We start from the raw sequence: 17,761 nt of genomic DNA on the forward strand, positions 1-17,761 counted from the left end.
AAATACTTTTTTTTTTGGTAAACTGCCTAATAATATGAACTGTATAATAAGAAAATCTATGATCAAGATCATCAAGTGATAGGAAGGTAACGAAGAGTTCAAGTAGGCAGTTGAAAATGTATGGGGAAGACAAAGTCTGATACAGTCCTACTCAAGTGTGGTAGAGAAAAATCACAGGGAATTATAATAGGATTATCAAGAGATATAATTACGAATGGGATCATATGGCATAGCTGTAGATCTGTTTTCAGTGATTGCCAATGTTTCCAGTGTCTGTGCTGAGCAGGGCATAATTTGGTTTATCCTGGGCTCTATTCAGAAAGTATATGGAATGATATTAAAGGAAATTTCAAGGGAGTGTGTACAGTGATAATCCCTAGAATCTAAACTGAGAAAGTGAGAAATACCCAAATAGTAACATTATTAAATTAGAAACAATTACAGTGATTATGAAAACCAATGTAGATACCCTAATACAATTTAGAAAATGGGTACTGATCCATTAAGGTAAAACAAAAGTACGTGCTAAATTGACCCTTTCCACAGATGAAACACCAAGAAAAACCACCAGAAGAAAATCTAACTGAATTGATAGAATTTGTTCTCTTGGACTTTGCTGAGGTTCCCCATCTCCAGTGGCTTCTATTTGGATTTTTCTTAGTCATCTATATCATTATTGTGATGAGTAATGGCCTCATATTTCTAATAACAAAATTGGACCCTGCTCTCCAGACCCCTATGTACTTTTTCCTTGGCAATTTTTCCTTTTTGGAAATCTGCTATGTTTCGGTTAGTCTCCCCAGAATGCTCATGAACCTTTGGACACAGAGAAGAACAATTTCTTTAGTTGCCTGTGCTACACAAATGTGCTGCATTCTTGTGCTGGGAGCCACAGAGTGCTTCCTTCTGGCAGTGATGGCCTATGACCGCTACATGGCCATATGTAAACCTCTGCACTACCCTCTAGTCATGAACCACAAAGTTTGTATCCAGCTGGTGGCTGGCTCCTGGATCAGTGGAATTCCAGTCCAGATAGGGCAGACATTCCAGATTTTCTCTCTGCCCTTTTGTGGCTCTAATTTAATTGACCACTTCTTCTGTGACATCCCCCCAATACTCATGCTTGCTTGTGGGGACACATTTGTGAATGAAATGATGGTCTACCTAGCTGCTGTGTTGATTGTTATGGTTCCCTTTCTGTTGATACTTATTTCCTATGGCAAAATCATCTCCACAGTCCTTAAACTGCCATCAGCCACAAGTCAGGCCAGAGCTTTCTCTACTTGCTCATCTCATCTTATGGTTGTGGCATTGTTCTTTGGATCAGCCATTATTACCTATTTAAGACCCAAAACCAGTCCCTCAGCAGGAATTGATAAAGTACTTTCTCTTTTCTACACTATTGTGACTCCCTTGTTTAATCCCCTCATATACAGTCTAAGGAACAAGGAAGTAATAAAGGCATTGAGAAAATTGCTATGTAAATAATTCACTTCATTAAAAAAGTTATACTTGCTGGAACTGAAGTATTGGTGTTGAAATTTCAAGATATTTATATTAAACTCTAGTATCTGTCTATACAATGGTAACTTTTTCCCAAGTTAAAAATTACTTGTAATGTTGTAATTGTCAAGTCATACATTTATGTACATTTTATCAAATAAATCATTCCATTGGTAATTTTATGGTTTTATTGTGTTTTATTGTCCTCTCTCAGTAAGAACTTTTGACAATGATTGATTTAACAGACTTAATTGTAATATAGACTCCGTTATATCACTTATTGGAAACCATATCATTCATTTCCATAAAATTATAATAGCCATTTTAAGAACCAGCTTGACAATGAATATTAAAATAAATATGTATATCTAACAATGACTGCACAAGAAATCATTTCTTATAGAATAAAGCACCTTTCACTGGAAATATAGTTACATAGTTTTATAAATGGTTTTGGTGCACTATTACCAGTCAATATTAAACATGATTTATGCTAATATCAGATTAAATATTTCTATATAATATAGTCCTATGATTTGAGAAAAGTGAATATCCTTATCAAAATATTTGCTTGTAATTAAAAGAGGGGAGAAATTAATGAAAATATATTTTTAATATACTTTTCTAGAGATGATAGTGTGATAGGAAAATTAGGGAAAAGGAAATAAAGTTTTATAAAATATATCTACTGTAAAAGCACAGATATCATATATATAACTAGTATACCACATAAACACATTCACTGTACATGATCAATAAAAATACTATAATAAAAAAATAAAAATAAATAAAAATAAAATAAATAAAAATATGATAATAAATGTTAATTGTGGATATCTCAGAGTAAAATACACTATTACTTTCTCCTAGTTTTGTGAATGTTTATAGTTTATTGTAATAAGCCTGAGTTATTCATGTAATCATGAAAAGTGAATATGTATTCATAAGTATGTATTCATTGTATATCAGGAAAATCATTATGACAAGTTGATTGTGTTGCTTATTTGTATTGATACAATTAACCTTATTCATTGTCAATATTTATGCCTACCTAACGAATCCTTCGCATATGCAGGCAACAGATCTTTAAGGGGCCATGACCTGTCACCAATGCTTCTGATTAAAAAAGAATATGCTGAAGCTTGTACCTGCTTTTAAAACTTTAATCCATAAGTGAAAATGTCAGTCCTACTCACTTGCATATGAACATATCAAAACTATAAAAAATATAACAGAAATGATTGGCTATAGGAACAAGTTTAAAAAATAGAAACATAGTAGCAACAATAAAAAATTCCAGGAAAATTTCCAAGCAGAAATTGGATAATTCTTGAAGCTGTTATAGGTGGAATGGAGTGAGACAGATATAAAAAATTCCCTCCATTTTTATTGTCCCTCCTGCCTAATATAGAAAAAGAAAGTTGATATAAAAGACATAATTAAAATGGGAAAAACGTTTAAAAATATTAATAACTCTAATCAATGTCAACTTTTTTACAGAAGGGCAAATAAGAGCTATGTTCTTGGAGCACTGTGATTATTTTTTGCTAGGTAATGAAGTTCTATACCTTCCCCTAAAAAATCTGTGAACAGTATCAATAATTATTTTTTCACTTACCTAGTCAACTACCAAAGTATATACTATATGTTAACTAACTGAAATCCATTTATTTTTTAAAAGATTTTACTTATTTATTAGACAGAGAGAGAGAGAGAGCACAAGCAGGAGGAACAGCAGAAGGAGAGGAAGAAGTAGACTCCCCACTGAGTAGGGAGCCAGATGCAGGCCTTGATCCCTGGACCCTGGGATCATGACCTGAGCCAAAGGCAGATGCTTAACCAACTGAACAACACAGGTGCCCCAAACTAACTGAAATAAAAAAAAAAAGAAAACAAACTTGAAACAAGAAAGCAGTCACCACTTTCAGTGATAATAATATGCTGAAAATTTATTTGTTCTACTAATTTTTTAAATATAATGAATATGTGCAGCTTGTAGATGTGCTTTGTAAATTGTAAATATCTTTCTTATCCAGATAAACTTTTGTTTCTTATTTTTAAATGGTGTTATTCTTAGAACAATTCATTCCTAGTGCTAAGAAGTTGACTTTTCTTCCTTAGAAACACAGACAGTTACTTACACAGGTTCTCATGTCTGTGTGTATTTGTGTGCATGTGGACTTGTGCACTTCAGAAGAAGATTGCTTTCCTGGACTGATGTTAATTGATAAGGGAGGAGGGAAAGGTCAGCAGCATGTGTGGAATCTTTACACAGCTTGATTTGGGGAAGGGAAAAACTGAATATGTCTATAGTTTGAATTTGCATTTGTCGCTGTGGATTCTTGGCCGGAAAAGAATATACAGGGTACAATGATAGACAATGTACTCTCCCTTCCTTCCTTTTAAGTGTTATATATATATATATGGAATTCTTGTTTTTTGGGAATAGTAATGCGTCATATATAAATCTTACATTGATGAAATTTTCCTTTCCCTATGATATTAAAACATTCAAAACAAGCTTATTTCACTAAGAAGTCAGATAACTAGTACTAAGCACATGTGTTGAACAAGAATAATAAAATTAAATGACAAAGGGAAGGTAATCATAAGGACTAAAAAAGGAAATTATATAAATTATGAAACAAAGTTTTTGGGAAAATGATGCTCAAAGCTCAAAGGAGAGTTGCCTAACTTTGCCAAAATAAGCTGTATACACAAAAGGTATGTAGGTGTGTGTGTGTGTGTGTGTGTCTTTGGTGTGTAAGGCAGATGATAGGTCACTAGCTAGCTGACTAGACAGATAGGAAAGATGATAGAGTTTGTGTATGTTTGTGTGTGTACGCTAACACATTTGCAGACTTTAATTTCTGGATGGTTTCATGCAACTAATTATATTTCTGATAATTAACTATTGCCATACATGTGTAGTGATATAGATAGATAGATATAGATATATATGTTTCTTTGAGGGTCACTATTCTATGGCAGCCAAAATATTTGGCAGAACAGTGAGTCTGTTAATTAATCAATAGACTTCTCCATACATTTGGTTTCTGTACTGAAAATACATGTAAACATTAGGAAACTGTTTCATACCCTAAATCAAATAAAAGGAAAAGAGACTTCAGGATATCTTTGCTCTTTTGTTTTTCAAGTGGGGTTACATTTACAATTGCAAGTAACATGAGGTGACTGATTGGACAAACTGCTTTCTTGCAGTATGGTAAGGAAAGATAATAGATGACAATGGGAAACACATTAGAAAAATGAAAGTATAAGTACCGCGTGCTAATTGATTGCGCCACTGGTGCTGTGGTGAGCGCTGTGAATTGTGTAAGACTGTTGAATCACAGACCTGTGCCTCTGAAACAAATAATACATTATATGTTAAAAAAAAAAAAGAAGAAGAAGATAGTAGGAAGGGGAAAATGAAGGGAGGGAAATCGAAGGGGGAGACGAACCATGAGACACTATGGACTCAGAAACAAACCGAGGGCTCTAGAAGGGAGGGCGATGGGGGAATGGGTTAGCCTGGTGATGGGTATTAAAGAGGGCATGTACTGCATGGAGCACTGGGTGTTATATGCAAACAATGGATCATGGAACACTACATCAAAAACTAATGATGTAATGTATGGTGATTAAGATAACATAATAATAATAAAAAAAGAAATAAAAAAATAACATAATAAAAAGTTAAAAAAAGAAAAATGGAAGTAGTTAATTAATTAGAAAACATTTCTAAAGGCTTGTGCTCTGAAAATCAATTGACTGGAAGCAAGAAGAGATATGATATAGAAGAAAATAATATGATATGGAGAGTTGATATGAAGCTAAGTGATACTCCATGTCTGTAAACTATAATAGGCCCTGGAAGTCCAGGAACCCAAATATTTTCTGGTGTATAACTTGAGAAGTCAAAGCAAAATAGTTGCCCATCACCCAGTTACCCCATCCCCCCACCCACCCATGAAAAATATTTAAAACAGGATGACAGAGCCAGGTCAGATGTTTGACTTTCTCTGGATACACATGGAAACATTTTCTTAATTCATACTAAGAAAGTGGATACACTTAAAGATTTCCATTTTGTTTTAAATTTCTGTTTATAATTTAAAATATGATTTATAGTTTGTCTTGTGTTCACTCCCTCAACACATATCTAGTGTTAACCTGTCATGAAGAAACGAATGTGTCATAAATACAAGTGGGAATACCAGCATAATATTTGTATATATTTGACAAATGGGAAATGCCAGCCTATTTCTTTTACACATTTTTAAAAACAATTCTAACAGTTGAAATTATCTGAAAATTTTAAAGGTAGGTAAATTTATAATATGCTGTGAAAAAAAAAGAATTTGTCTGAAAGAATAGAGCATTTGAAAATTGATTAATTGGCTTAAAGATGCAGTCACACGTGACTTCAGGCCAGAACTTTAAAATACCTAATAATTGCAAATGATTACATAATAGTAATGAACAATGATGCCATCGTAAGCATGAGAGGAGTGTAACTAAATTATATTTCTGTGATAGCCATGAGACATGTGTATTAAAAAGTGATCTGTAAGATGCTCACACTGTTTTCTTGAGTAATAATTTTTTCAGTGCTGTAGTCACATCCTTGTTTCTAAGGCTGTATATCATGGGGTTAAACATTGGAGTCACAGTGGTGTAGAAAAGAGAGAGCAGTTTGTCAGTTCCTGCAGAATGATTGGATTTGGGTCTTAAATAAGTGATAGTAATAGAACCAAAGAATAAAAGCACAACAATGAGGTGGGAAGAACAGGTAGAAAAGACTTTAGACTGGCCCCTGGCTGAGGGCAACTTTAGGATGGTGGAAATGATTTTCACATAAGAGCCAAGTATAAGTAGAAAAAGAATCATGACAAATACTATAGCAACTACATAGACACACATCTCATTAAGTGTCCCCACAGGCCAGGTTGATCAATGGGGGGATGTCACAGAAGAAGTGGTTGATTTGATTAGAACCACAGAAAGGCAGCAAGAATGGGGCGCCTGGGTGGCTCAGTCGTCAAGCGTCTGCCTTCGGCTCGGGTCATGATCCCGGGGTCCTGGGATCGAGTCCCACATCCGGCTCCCTGCTCTGTGGGAAGCCTGCTTCTCCCTCTCCCACTTCCCCTGCTTGTGTTCCTGCTCTCGCTGTGTCTCTCTCTGTCAAATAAATAAATAAAATATTAAAAAAAAAAAAAGAAAGGCAGCGAGAACACCTGACATGTTTGTCCTATCTGGACTGGGACTCCACCGAGCCAGGCACCAACAGCCAACTGGATGCACTTTGTGTGGTTCATGACTAGAGGGTAGTGCAGAGGGTTACATATGGCCACGTAGCAGTCATAGGCCATCACCACCAGGAGGAAACATTCAGTGGCTCCGAGCATAAAGAAGAAGCACATTTGGGAGGCACAGAGCAGCATAGAAATGCTTCTATCCCAAGTCCAAAGGTTCACCAGAATCCTAGGGAGAGTGACGGACACATAACAGATTTCCAAGGAGGAAAAACTTGCCAGGAAAAAATACATGGGTGCTTGTAATGCAGCATCAAGCCTGGTTATTATTATTATGAGCCCATTTCCAGTTAAGATAACAACATAAATGATGGAGAACCTCCCAAATAGTAACCCTTAGAGGCTTGGAAGGTCAGAAAATCCCAAGAGTATGAATTGTATTATTGTGGAAGCATTGTTTTCTGCTCTCATCTCTTCACATGTCATCTGTGGAACGATTGAATCAGAAGTCCAAGTTACTCTGATTTCTTCGGCTTTTCTCTTCTTATATATAAAAGGGATGGCATGCCTGCCAATTTGTCCCATTCCCTATTAAAACAGATCTATAACTGTCAGTGCTCTAAAAGTGTGGCAAAGTCTATTTTTCGTTAGTATTACATGTACTTGTAAGAAAAAAATCCAATAGCTCTTTTTTTGTGCTATGAATTATCATGTTTCTTTGCTTCTGAAGGTAAGTGATTGTCATTTTGCTATCCAACTGAACACTCAAAATTCCAAAATCTGAGTTTACATTCAGTTGTGACAATGATTCCATTCTTCCACTTGCCATGTTTTCTCCTCACTTCTCAATTCTGTTTTCTAGTATAATCAATTCAAAATTAATTTCATCCCCCAAATAAATATTTTGTAAGCCACCTAAATTGGTTTTAGGTCTTGAATATGGTTCATTTTTAACTTTTTAAAAATTTTTAAAAGATTTTATTTATTTATTTGACAGAGAGAGACACAGGGAGAGAGGGAACACAAGCAGGGGGAGTGGAGAGGGAGAAGCAGGCTTCCCACGGAGCAGGGAGCCCGATGCGGGCCTCGATCCCAGGACACTGGGACTATGACCTGAGCCGAAGGCAAACGCTTAATGACTGAGCCACCCAGGCACCCAGAAATTTAAAAATTTTAAAGATTGGAATATTTAATATCATCGTGATGGTAATCATCCCCATGTGACCTTTAGATTCTATACAATCTCAATCCAAATCTCCGATGGCATTTTTCCAGAAATGACAAGTTGATCCCATTATTCATAGGGAAAGTCATTTGGAAATCTAACAAACTGAGTCTTAAAAAAAGAAAAATGGCTGGACATGAGATTGTATATTGATTCTTGGACTGAAGGTAATGTTTTGACTGAATGGTCAAGAACCTGGAAGGAATATAACTGAAAATTGGTGACAAGGAGAGCTGAGGATGAGGTATGTTAATAGTCTTCTCTGAACGTGCAAAAAAAAAAAAAAGTGAAGATCTGTGTGTTACATTGAATGTTTACCAATGAGTGACTTCAGAGAGAGGGGAATTTTAATAATCAAGAGAACAGGGTAACCCTTTCTGTGGTTACTATTCAGCCTCTTTGCCAACTATACCAGTCATTGCATAACGGGTTCACGAACAGAGTGGATTTGGGGGACCGACAGTGTTATACGTATATTCAGCAACATGGATTTCCACTCACCAAGCCTGACCTGATTAGAGCCATTGCTTCGTGTCCAAATGCCAGTGGCAGAGACTAGCACTGACACTCACAAACCCATGGATACACACACACACACACACACACACACACACACACACACACACACACACAGATTTATTTCAGGAAATTGGCTATGAGATTGTTGGGGCTGAAAAGTCTAAACTGTATAGGGCAAGCTAGACTCTTAAAAATCTCAGAAGGAAGCTGTCTTGAGGAAGAATTTCTTCTTTCTCAGGGAAACCTCAGTCTTGCTTTTAAGGCCTTCCAACTGATTGGATAAGGCCCATGTTATCAAGCATGATCTTCTTAGAATCAGGATTTTTTTTTAAGATTTTATTTATTTGAGAGAGAGAAAGCATGAGAGGGGGGAGGGTCAGAGGGAGAAGCAGACCCCCCCACTGATCGGGGAGCCCGATGTGGGACTCGATCTTGGGACTCCAGGATCATGACCTGAGCCAAAGACAGACGCTTAATTGACTGAGCCACCCAGGCCCAAAATCAGTTTATTTTAGATGTTAACCACATTTACAAAATATCTTCAGAACAACGCCTAGATTATTGTTTGACTGAATACCTAGGCACTATAGCCTAGACATGTTGACGTAAAGAACTCTCCATCAAAGTCCATCTCTGGTCAACTTGGCAACCGTACAAATTTCCTTAAGTCAGACTTAATATCCAAATAAAGGTAATTAAAGACATAATTCTACCTAACCTGATACAAGTATTGTACCTGCAACTCCAAACATGCTTATTCTTTCACCAGAAAAGCGAAGATGCAAAATCCTTGGGTGATGTTCACTGTGGTTCTTGATATTTGATATATTCGTAACAAAATGAGGAAGAGAGACTCATAATAATTATAGTTCTTATTTCCGCAAATAATCATAGGTCATTGCTACTACTTATAACTATCTTCTTTCAACATCCAATCCATATTCCTTTTGCCCTCAGAAACACCTCAGGTGGTCATGATTATTTCTTTGGTGGGGTGATCCAAAACTTCATTCCTGAATGGTCTGGGCTCTAAGTAGCTCTGCTTCAATTTGTTTGTTGAAGTTTTCCATTGAATTTAATAATTTCCATTGAAGTTAATAACAGGATATATTGTCTATATATGTATCATATATGCATATATGTAATATGTATACATTATGTATGTACTATAATGTATACAGATTGTATACATTATTGTCTAGAGTAAGGAAGACAATATAGTGGTGGTAGAGGGGTAGACAGGAGGCTGATGGAATTTAAGACAGTTTAAAAATTATCCCACACAAATACAACCAACTGATTTTTGGCAATGCTTAAAACCATTCAACTGAAAAATATATTGTTTCACAAAATGGTGTTGAAAAATTATACATGCAAAACCAAACACATGTGCATGCACACACACACGCACTGGACCTCTACATAAACTTCAACCCTTATACAAAAACTAACTCAAAATTGATGCAGTGCTGGTGAAGTGCCGGTGATACTAGTGAAATGAGGTTGCTTATGTTTTGATTATTTCAAGGGTTGTTTAAGTATATTTTTCTCTCCACCTTATATATGTTTGAAATTTTACATGACTTAAAAGAGTCACACTTGTGATCTTTCGACCTTAACAAACATAAATTCTTTGTCTATTTGACCATTTACCATGCTTCCTTTATAATTCACGATTCCCTGAAATCCTGGTTGTAATATTTCCTTTCACAAATACTTTTGATTTTATAAATTCTTCCACTTATGATCTATCTTTAATTTCTCCACATCAGTACTTTATGTATAAATAACAAATTAGGGATCATTATAAAAGTCAGGAGAGCACCTATAAACTGTAAAGGTCAAGAGAATACCTGTGAATCCATGGTCCAATAAAGACATTTATTAAAATCTCTAAAGAATACCTAACTAGTTAAAAAACATTTGATTATTTATTAGAGACAGCTTAAAAAAAAAGAACAAATCACAAGAGAGACAAAATGCTTGAAAGAATGGTAGAATAAGACATCCCTAAAAGAAATGTTATTGCCAGAGATACTTTTGGTTGTTTCCCAAAACGTTTGGCAAATATAATGGGTTAGTTCAATTAAATGGTGATTTGGGAGAGGACACATTCCCACAAGACAGAAAGAAATAATTTTTAAAGAGCACTATTTAATGCTTTGAAAGAAAAATATTGGTTAGAAAGGTATTTGCAACTCCTAATATTCAAGTAGTTTAAAATTTAATTTCAATAGAATGGCATTTAACATTCTAGAACCACATTTTCAAAAGAACATTTTAAAAACTCTGTATCAAAGAAAGAAATATTTCATTTGAGTCCATAAAGGTAAGAGTAAACTTTTTCATCAAAGTCTTATTTGCACTTTAGGTTGGTTTTCTGAGCTATTGTACCTTCAGTATCAAATATCAGAAAGTCTAAATATTTATAGAATATTAAGGGAATAATCTAATGAAGTTAAGTTAAAACTCTATTTCAGGCCACATCTATACTTTTTTTTGTTTGTTTTTCTGTGAAGGAATCAGTGAGACAAATGATGAAAAGCACTTAAAATGTCCTACTTTGAAAGGTAGCATTATTCATAATGTAACAAACTGATTCAAATAATTGGGGCAGTTTTGGAAAAAAATTCTGATATAGCGAAACTTAGTAAGGTGGTAGCTGGATATTTTAAAATTGTTTGTACCCTGCCATCAATGAAATAAATTATTATTTCTAAGGAAACACTGTCTTGAAATCTGAAACATTTAGGGCATTAAAAAATTATTGACGGGCGGCTGGGTCGCTCAGTCAGTCAAGCATCTGCCTTAGGCTCAGGTCATGATCCTGGAGTCCTGGGATGCAGCCCAGCATCTGGCTCCCCACTGAGTGGGGAGTCTGCTTCTCCCTCTCCCTCTGAACCCCACCCCATTCCCGCTCTTTCTTTCTCAAATAAATAAAATCTCTAAAAAATTGATATTAGATTTTTCTGATTAAAGAAATAATACAGACCAGAACTACAAATATAACTGTCTGTCTTTGTCCTCATCCAAGGGGATTTAGAGCTGTGAGGTCATTAGCCAGATAAAACAAATTTTCCTGTGTCCCTGAGTTAAAAAGTCTGATTGCAACAAAGTTGCATCTATTAAATGGACAAAAGAAACAAGTCTCTGTTTACCTTTCAGCTTGAAGGACTTTTGAGAAAGACTGAATGTAGTGTTAATTTCAGAGTAGTAACATGACCTCCTTTGCTCTCCTCTACACATAATGAAAGAACACATACATGCAATCAAATTATGCTTGTAATACAATCTCCTCTCCAATGCTCGGCATGGATTTAGTGGATTTAAAACACTGGAAACCATATTTTACTAATCATTAAGGTAAATATTTAGTTATGAAAATACTTAGAAAAAACCTCAGGTTGTGACTTTTCCAACCCCTGCTTCCTCCCACCCTCCATACCTCCCTTCCTTCTGTTCTCCCTTCTTTCTCCCTTCCAGATGAATTTCATCTGGTTCCTGATTCATTTATTCCCTAAGTGTCATTTGAGAAAATAAAATGTGCACAGCTTTATGGAAGATGTGGGTAATACCATCTTTGTATTGCAGAGCATTATAATTTCATTGGAAAATTTTGGAAATTAGACACAAAATCATTTAAATGTATAAAATCATTCATATATATGTATATTAAATATACAATCATGTAAGTAAAAGTTGTCAAACAGAATCTGAAATATATAGTGGAATTAGAATAGGGTTTACAGTCTGAGACTGTTGGATCTCTGCACTGATTCTTTATAACTCAGTTGTCTCCAATTTTCTGGGTCATTAAAAAGTTGAAGATCTATTTATGAACCCTGCACAATATCTGATCAATATATAATATCTCCCGATATTAGAGTAAATCCACTTGTGAGTGGCATTATTGGAATAAACTGAAAAATTAACAAATTCCGAGAGAAAATGCCACATATTGTTATATTAAGGAAAGATTTTATGATATTACAATATTTAAGGAGGGAAATAGAAGTTGTGTAGACACTGATGATTCTAATTCCTACATTTCAAAAGTCTTTATTAATGTGCAACTCATTTGATATTTATAATGTATGTGGAATTTTAAAAAAATATTCATCATTACTTCTTATTCAGAACTTGCATCAAACCCCATTTGAGCAAATGAGTGACTTAGTGAGTTGTAGATTATTCATTTCCGATTTATTTTCCAATTATTTGTTAATTCTGCTTCGTTCTCTCTTTCCAAAGTGCTCACCTATTAGAACACTAGAGAAGACTAAAAAACAGGACTACGTGTGAGGTGAAAGAGAGAGATGAATATAAACATAGCATGAGAATAGCATATCCTACACCAACCGCTGGTGGAGTGTATAGTGTATGCCACTTAATAATGGGAGTTGTTACCCATTTATGAATCAAATGCATGCTGAGTGGTTTATGTACATTAAATACCAACGAACGATGTAGTGTACAAATATGGTATTCTATGGTCTCCTGGTTCTACCTGTTGTAGTAAAAGTAACTTGGACTTTGAGTTGCACAAGCCTGAATTCAAACCTCAATAATGCCATTTATTTATTGTGATCTTGGCTGATTCATATAACATTTTAAAGTTGAAGTTACCTTACAAGTAAAATGGTGACAGAATTTCAGCACCATTGTGAGGATTGAATAAGACAGTGCCTGTGAACACACCTACCACAGCATGGAATCCCTGCTGTAGGAGTTACATGCTTAAATGCAATCCTCAGATACTGTAATATGTGCACAGCCTTTACTGGGTACCATAGGAATGATGCCATCATACCAGAACTTTCCATTCTTTGAGTACTAGGTGAATCAAACATGGAATTCAACAAAATGCCATTGGTATCACAGAAAAATTTGTAGGATGTACTTTAGGAGTTCATTAGAAAGAAAGAGTATGTGTAGGGAGACAATAGAACTCAAGAAGGAATTGGATGGTCTAGGAGAACCTGTTAAGGAACTAGGATTTTTGTGTAACTTATAGAATACTTTGGTAAAATAGGATGGAAATAGGCAAAATGAACATATGATCAGAGTAGGAAGGGCGGTCTTCAGCTTGGACCCTTTTAAAAAGAAAACCCTTTTGGATTTTTTTCCCTTTGGGACTTAAGTCTTGACTGAAAACAAGGCTATTCACCTCAGGAATTAACACTCAAATTCAATATTTGTAATTTGATAAATATCTCTTTCCTCATTCATAGCCAGTTTTGAATGACTTCTTTCAGTTGAAATAAACTGGCTATAATAACTATTACAAGACAAAAAAAATCACAGAGCTCACCCAGGAAAATCACTTTCTTCAGCTTATTTCTTAAAATATAATGACATGATGTCACAAAAAATATTTGAGACAGCTTAAATCCAAATCATAATAAATACAAATATTTTTTAAAAATAAGAGATTTTATTTATTTATTTGACAGAGAATGAGAGAGAGCGAGTGAGCACAAGCCGGGGGAGCTACAGAGGCAGAGGGAGAAACAGACTCCCCACTGAGCAGAAAGCCCAAAGCTGGGTTTGATCCCAGGACTCTGGGATCATGACCTGAGCCAAAGGCAGATGCTTAACAGACCAAGCCACCCAGGTGACCCAATACAAATATTTTAAAAGAAATAACATAAGAGAGAAGAATTGATGGAAAAGGCCATTTTAAACAAAATTGTCAAATGGCTTGTTATAATTAATATTTTTATTATTTTTATCAACATGATTCCAATTAGACTTTGATATTCTTATCATTGAAGCTGATAACAAAACACAGCATTAGTCATCTCATTATCAGTAAAAGGAAAATATACCATTTTTCAGCAGACCTAATTCCTGATAGGAATGTTTTCTGATGGATAATATTCAGTGAAAGAATGAACATATTTTTAAAAATCATGCTTAACATCAAAAACAGATGTTTCCCTAGGACTCATTGCTAGTGACTTTGTCATTTTAAAACCACAGTGCACTTATTTTATAGTTGAGCAAACTGCAGCTCGGGCAGATAAAGTGACTTCACATGTTGAGTTTTTTATTTTCACAGATGCTACCCAGAGACCAAGCAGGAGACAATTTATCTTCCGTCGTGGAATTTGTCCTCCTGGGATTTTCTGACCTTCCAAACTTCCAGGGACTTCTATTTGGAATTTTCTTTCTCATCTACTTATTCATCTTAACAGGAAATGGTCTTCTCATAATAATTACAAGGGTGGACTCTGTTCTCCAGACACCCATGTATTTTTTTCTTGCAAATTTTTCCTCACTGGAAATTGGTTATGTGTCTGTCACCCTCCCTAGGATTCTGGTGAGCCTTTCTACTCAAGATAGAAACATTTCCTGGTTGGGCTGTGCCACTCAAATGTGCTTCTCCCATATGCTCGGAGCCGCTGAATGTTTCCTCCTGGTGGTGATGGCCTATGACCGCTACGTGGCCATATGTAACCCTTTGCACTACCCTCTAGTCATGAACCACAAGAAGTGCATCCAGTTGGCTGTTGGTGCCTGGCTCAGTGGAGTCCCAGTCCAGATAGGACAAACATGTCAGATTTTCTCTCTACATTTCTGTAATTCTAACGAAATTAACCATTTCTTCTGTGACATACCCCCCATCCTCAAGCTGGCCTGTGGGGACACTTTTATGCACGAGATAGCAGTCTACATAGTAGCTATGTTGTTTGTTGCAGTTCCTTTTATGTTGATACTTACCTCTTACAGCAAAATCATTTCCACCATCTTGACGTTGCCAACAGGCAGGGGATGGGCCAAAGCTTTCTCCACCTGTTCTTCCCACCTGCTGGTTGTTCTTTTATTCTTTGGATCGGCTACCATCACTTACTTAAGGCCCAAGTCCAATCAAACTGCAGCAATTGACAAACTGCTCTCTCTTTTCTACACCATAGTGACTCCGATGTTTAACCCCATGATATACAGTCTTAAGAACAAGGATGTGATTGCAGCACTGAAAAGGCTATTACTTAAAAAGATAGTGTGATGAGTTTCATTGTAAATGCTTTACCTGTTTGCCACACATTTATCAGAGAAAAATTTCAAATTTCTACATTCCTCTTTAAGAAGTTGAAAATAGAGCTACCATACAACCCAGCAATTGCACTAACTGGGTATTTACCCCAAAGATACAAATGTTGGGATCCGAAGGGGTACGTGCACCCCAATGTTTATAGCAGCAATGTCCACAATAGCCAAACCGTGGAAAAAACCAAGATGTCCATCAATAGATGAATGGATAAAGATGTGGTGTATATATATACAATGGAATATTATGCAACCATCAAAAGGAACGAGATCTTGCCATTTGCAACAACATGGATGGAACTGGAGGGTATTATGCTGAGCGAAATAAGTCAATCAGAGAAGGATTAGGAAGAATTAGGAATTCTTAATCTCAGTAAACAAACTGAGGGTGGCTGGAGTGGTGGGGGGTGGGAGGGATGGGGTGGCTGGGTGATAGACACTGGGGAGGGTATGTGCTATGGTGAGAGCTGTGAGTTGTGTGAGACTGTTGAATCACAGACCTGTACCTCTGAAACAAATAATACATTATATGTTAAAAAAAGAAGAAGAGAGCAGGAGGGGAAGAATGAAAGGGGGGGGAATCAGAGGGGGAGACGAACCATGAGAGACTATGGACTCTGAGAAACAAACTGAGGGTTCTAGAGGGGAGGGGGGTAGGAGATGGGTTAGCCTGGTGATGGGTATTAAAGAGGGCACGTACTGAATGGAGCACTGGCTGTTATATGCAAACAATGAATCATGGAACACTACATCAAAATGTATGGTGTAATGTAATGTATGATGATTAACATAAAATAATAAAAAAAGAAATTAACTGCTTCCAGCTTATGATGTACTTCTAAATACTTCTAAATACCAACCTACAATTTATTTTATTTGGATACATACCAGGCAAATTAATCTGTCTTCAGTGCTCCAAGCCTAAAGAATAATCCCACCCCATGAATAAAATAGTAATGCATACCACACATTTCATATGAAATTAGAATATAAATAAAATTCATATAAAATAGAACTTAGTCTGTTAAGATTTTTGACTTGATTATACTAAAAATATATGATTGTTTACCTAAATAATTTCCTAAATCTTCACACTGGTATTTGTTAACATTCTTTGATTCTATAGCCAGAGACTGGAAATAGCATTTAAATAACAAATGTTTTGTTGAATGACTGATTAAATAAATTAATGGGTAAATGAATATTGCTGTGATATGCCTCAGACTCCTGGCAAAATTGAGAGATTTCAGAGCACCAATAAATATTGAAAGCACATTTATTTAACCTACTATGCAGCCATATGGAATTACTCCAATCATAATACTGAAATAGTCTTATATTTACTTAGTTTTCTTCCTAATAACTTACTTCTATGTTTACCTTAAAATGTTGGCCCCAAAGTAATTTGCTTTGAATTATTTCACCTCTTCTTTAATGGCACTCCAAGCAGCTACTCCTATACCAATTCATATTTTGAAAATAAACTATCCATGAGTTTGAAAGTGAAGGAATGTGTTAGAAGTTATTTGCAGAATTACATGAAGTCCGCACAGTTGATTTGTGTTAGTGTGCTTAAACTTTCATGCCTTTAACCCTTTCTAAAGCGTCTGAAATTATTAAACCTTTGAACAGTTTTTATCAAGGAAAGAGAGCACCTGTCAACAGAACCACTAATTCCTATCTTTCCAGTTCCAGATTCTCAAGTCAGTCACTGGCATGAAGAGCTTACTTAGTGCTATCTGTCCCTGAGAACTTCTGTTAGCAGTTCTATGACAATTATGCTGTTTTGTAGTTTTAGCTATAAATGTACATATGCCTATAAGACAATATTAGCTCCTGTTCTTTAGATGGTTATATTTTACTTCATCAAGCCATTTACATCCTCTACCATCTAACATAATGTACCACATTTATTTATTTCTGTATTTTATCCATGGAAGTATATATGTTTATACCCCTTCTCATTAAATGTTTTATACAAGAATTTTATGTATGTCCATGATAAAGACCATGATGGTGATGATGATGATGGTGGTGATGAGAGTGATGATAAAGATGATGATTATGGTAAAGACAGTAGTGGTGGTGTTTTTTGTTTCTGAGATTTAGTAAAGCAGGAATCACGATGTCACAGAAACAGTGATATCCCAGGAGTTCAGATAAATTAATTTAAAACCTCTTTACCATTACCTTGAGCAATTCGTTC

At 35.6% G+C, this 17,761-nt stretch overlaps 2 protein-coding genes and 1 pseudogene across 2 annotated transcripts; 2 read left to right on the top strand and 1 right to left on the bottom strand.

Annotated features, from left to right (window-relative positions):
• The first annotated feature begins 528 nt into the window (after positions 1–528).
• Positions 529–1,488, top strand: LOC112829636 (olfactory receptor 10AG1-like). The gene has a single exon (XM_025879333.2). It carries the CDS (start codon positions 547–549, stop codon positions 1,486–1,488), a length of 942 nt encoding a protein of 313 aa, XP_025735118.2. The 5' UTR covers positions 529–546.
• A 4,596-nt stretch (positions 1,489–6,084) lies between these two features.
• LOC112829593 (olfactory receptor 10AG1-like) lies at positions 6,085–7,247 on the bottom strand (annotated as a pseudogene).
• Positions 7,248–14,542: 7,295 nt separating this feature from the next.
• Positions 14,543–15,514, top strand: LOC112829633 (olfactory receptor 10AG1-like). The gene has a single exon (XM_025879328.2). It carries the CDS (start codon positions 14,543–14,545, stop codon positions 15,512–15,514), a length of 972 nt encoding a protein of 323 aa, XP_025735113.2.
• The last annotated feature ends 2,247 nt before the right edge of the window (positions 15,515–17,761 follow it).

This window comes from Callorhinus ursinus, unplaced genomic scaffold (genome assembly GCF_003265705.2).
Source record: "Callorhinus ursinus isolate GAN/ISIS: 27379988/994484 unplaced genomic scaffold, GSC_fseal_2.0 scaffold21, whole genome shotgun sequence".
Taxonomy (NCBI): Eukaryota; Metazoa; Chordata; class Mammalia; order Carnivora; family Otariidae; genus Callorhinus; species Callorhinus ursinus.

Excerpts from the sequence above, each read along its gene's own strand:
- LOC112829636 (XM_025879333.2), top strand. The coding sequence starts at position 547 with ATGAAACACCAAGAAAAACCACCAGAAGAAAATCTAACTGAATTGATA.
- LOC112829633 (XM_025879328.2), top strand. The coding sequence starts at position 14,543 with ATGTTGAGTTTTTTATTTTCACAGATGCTACCCAGAGACCAAGCAGGA.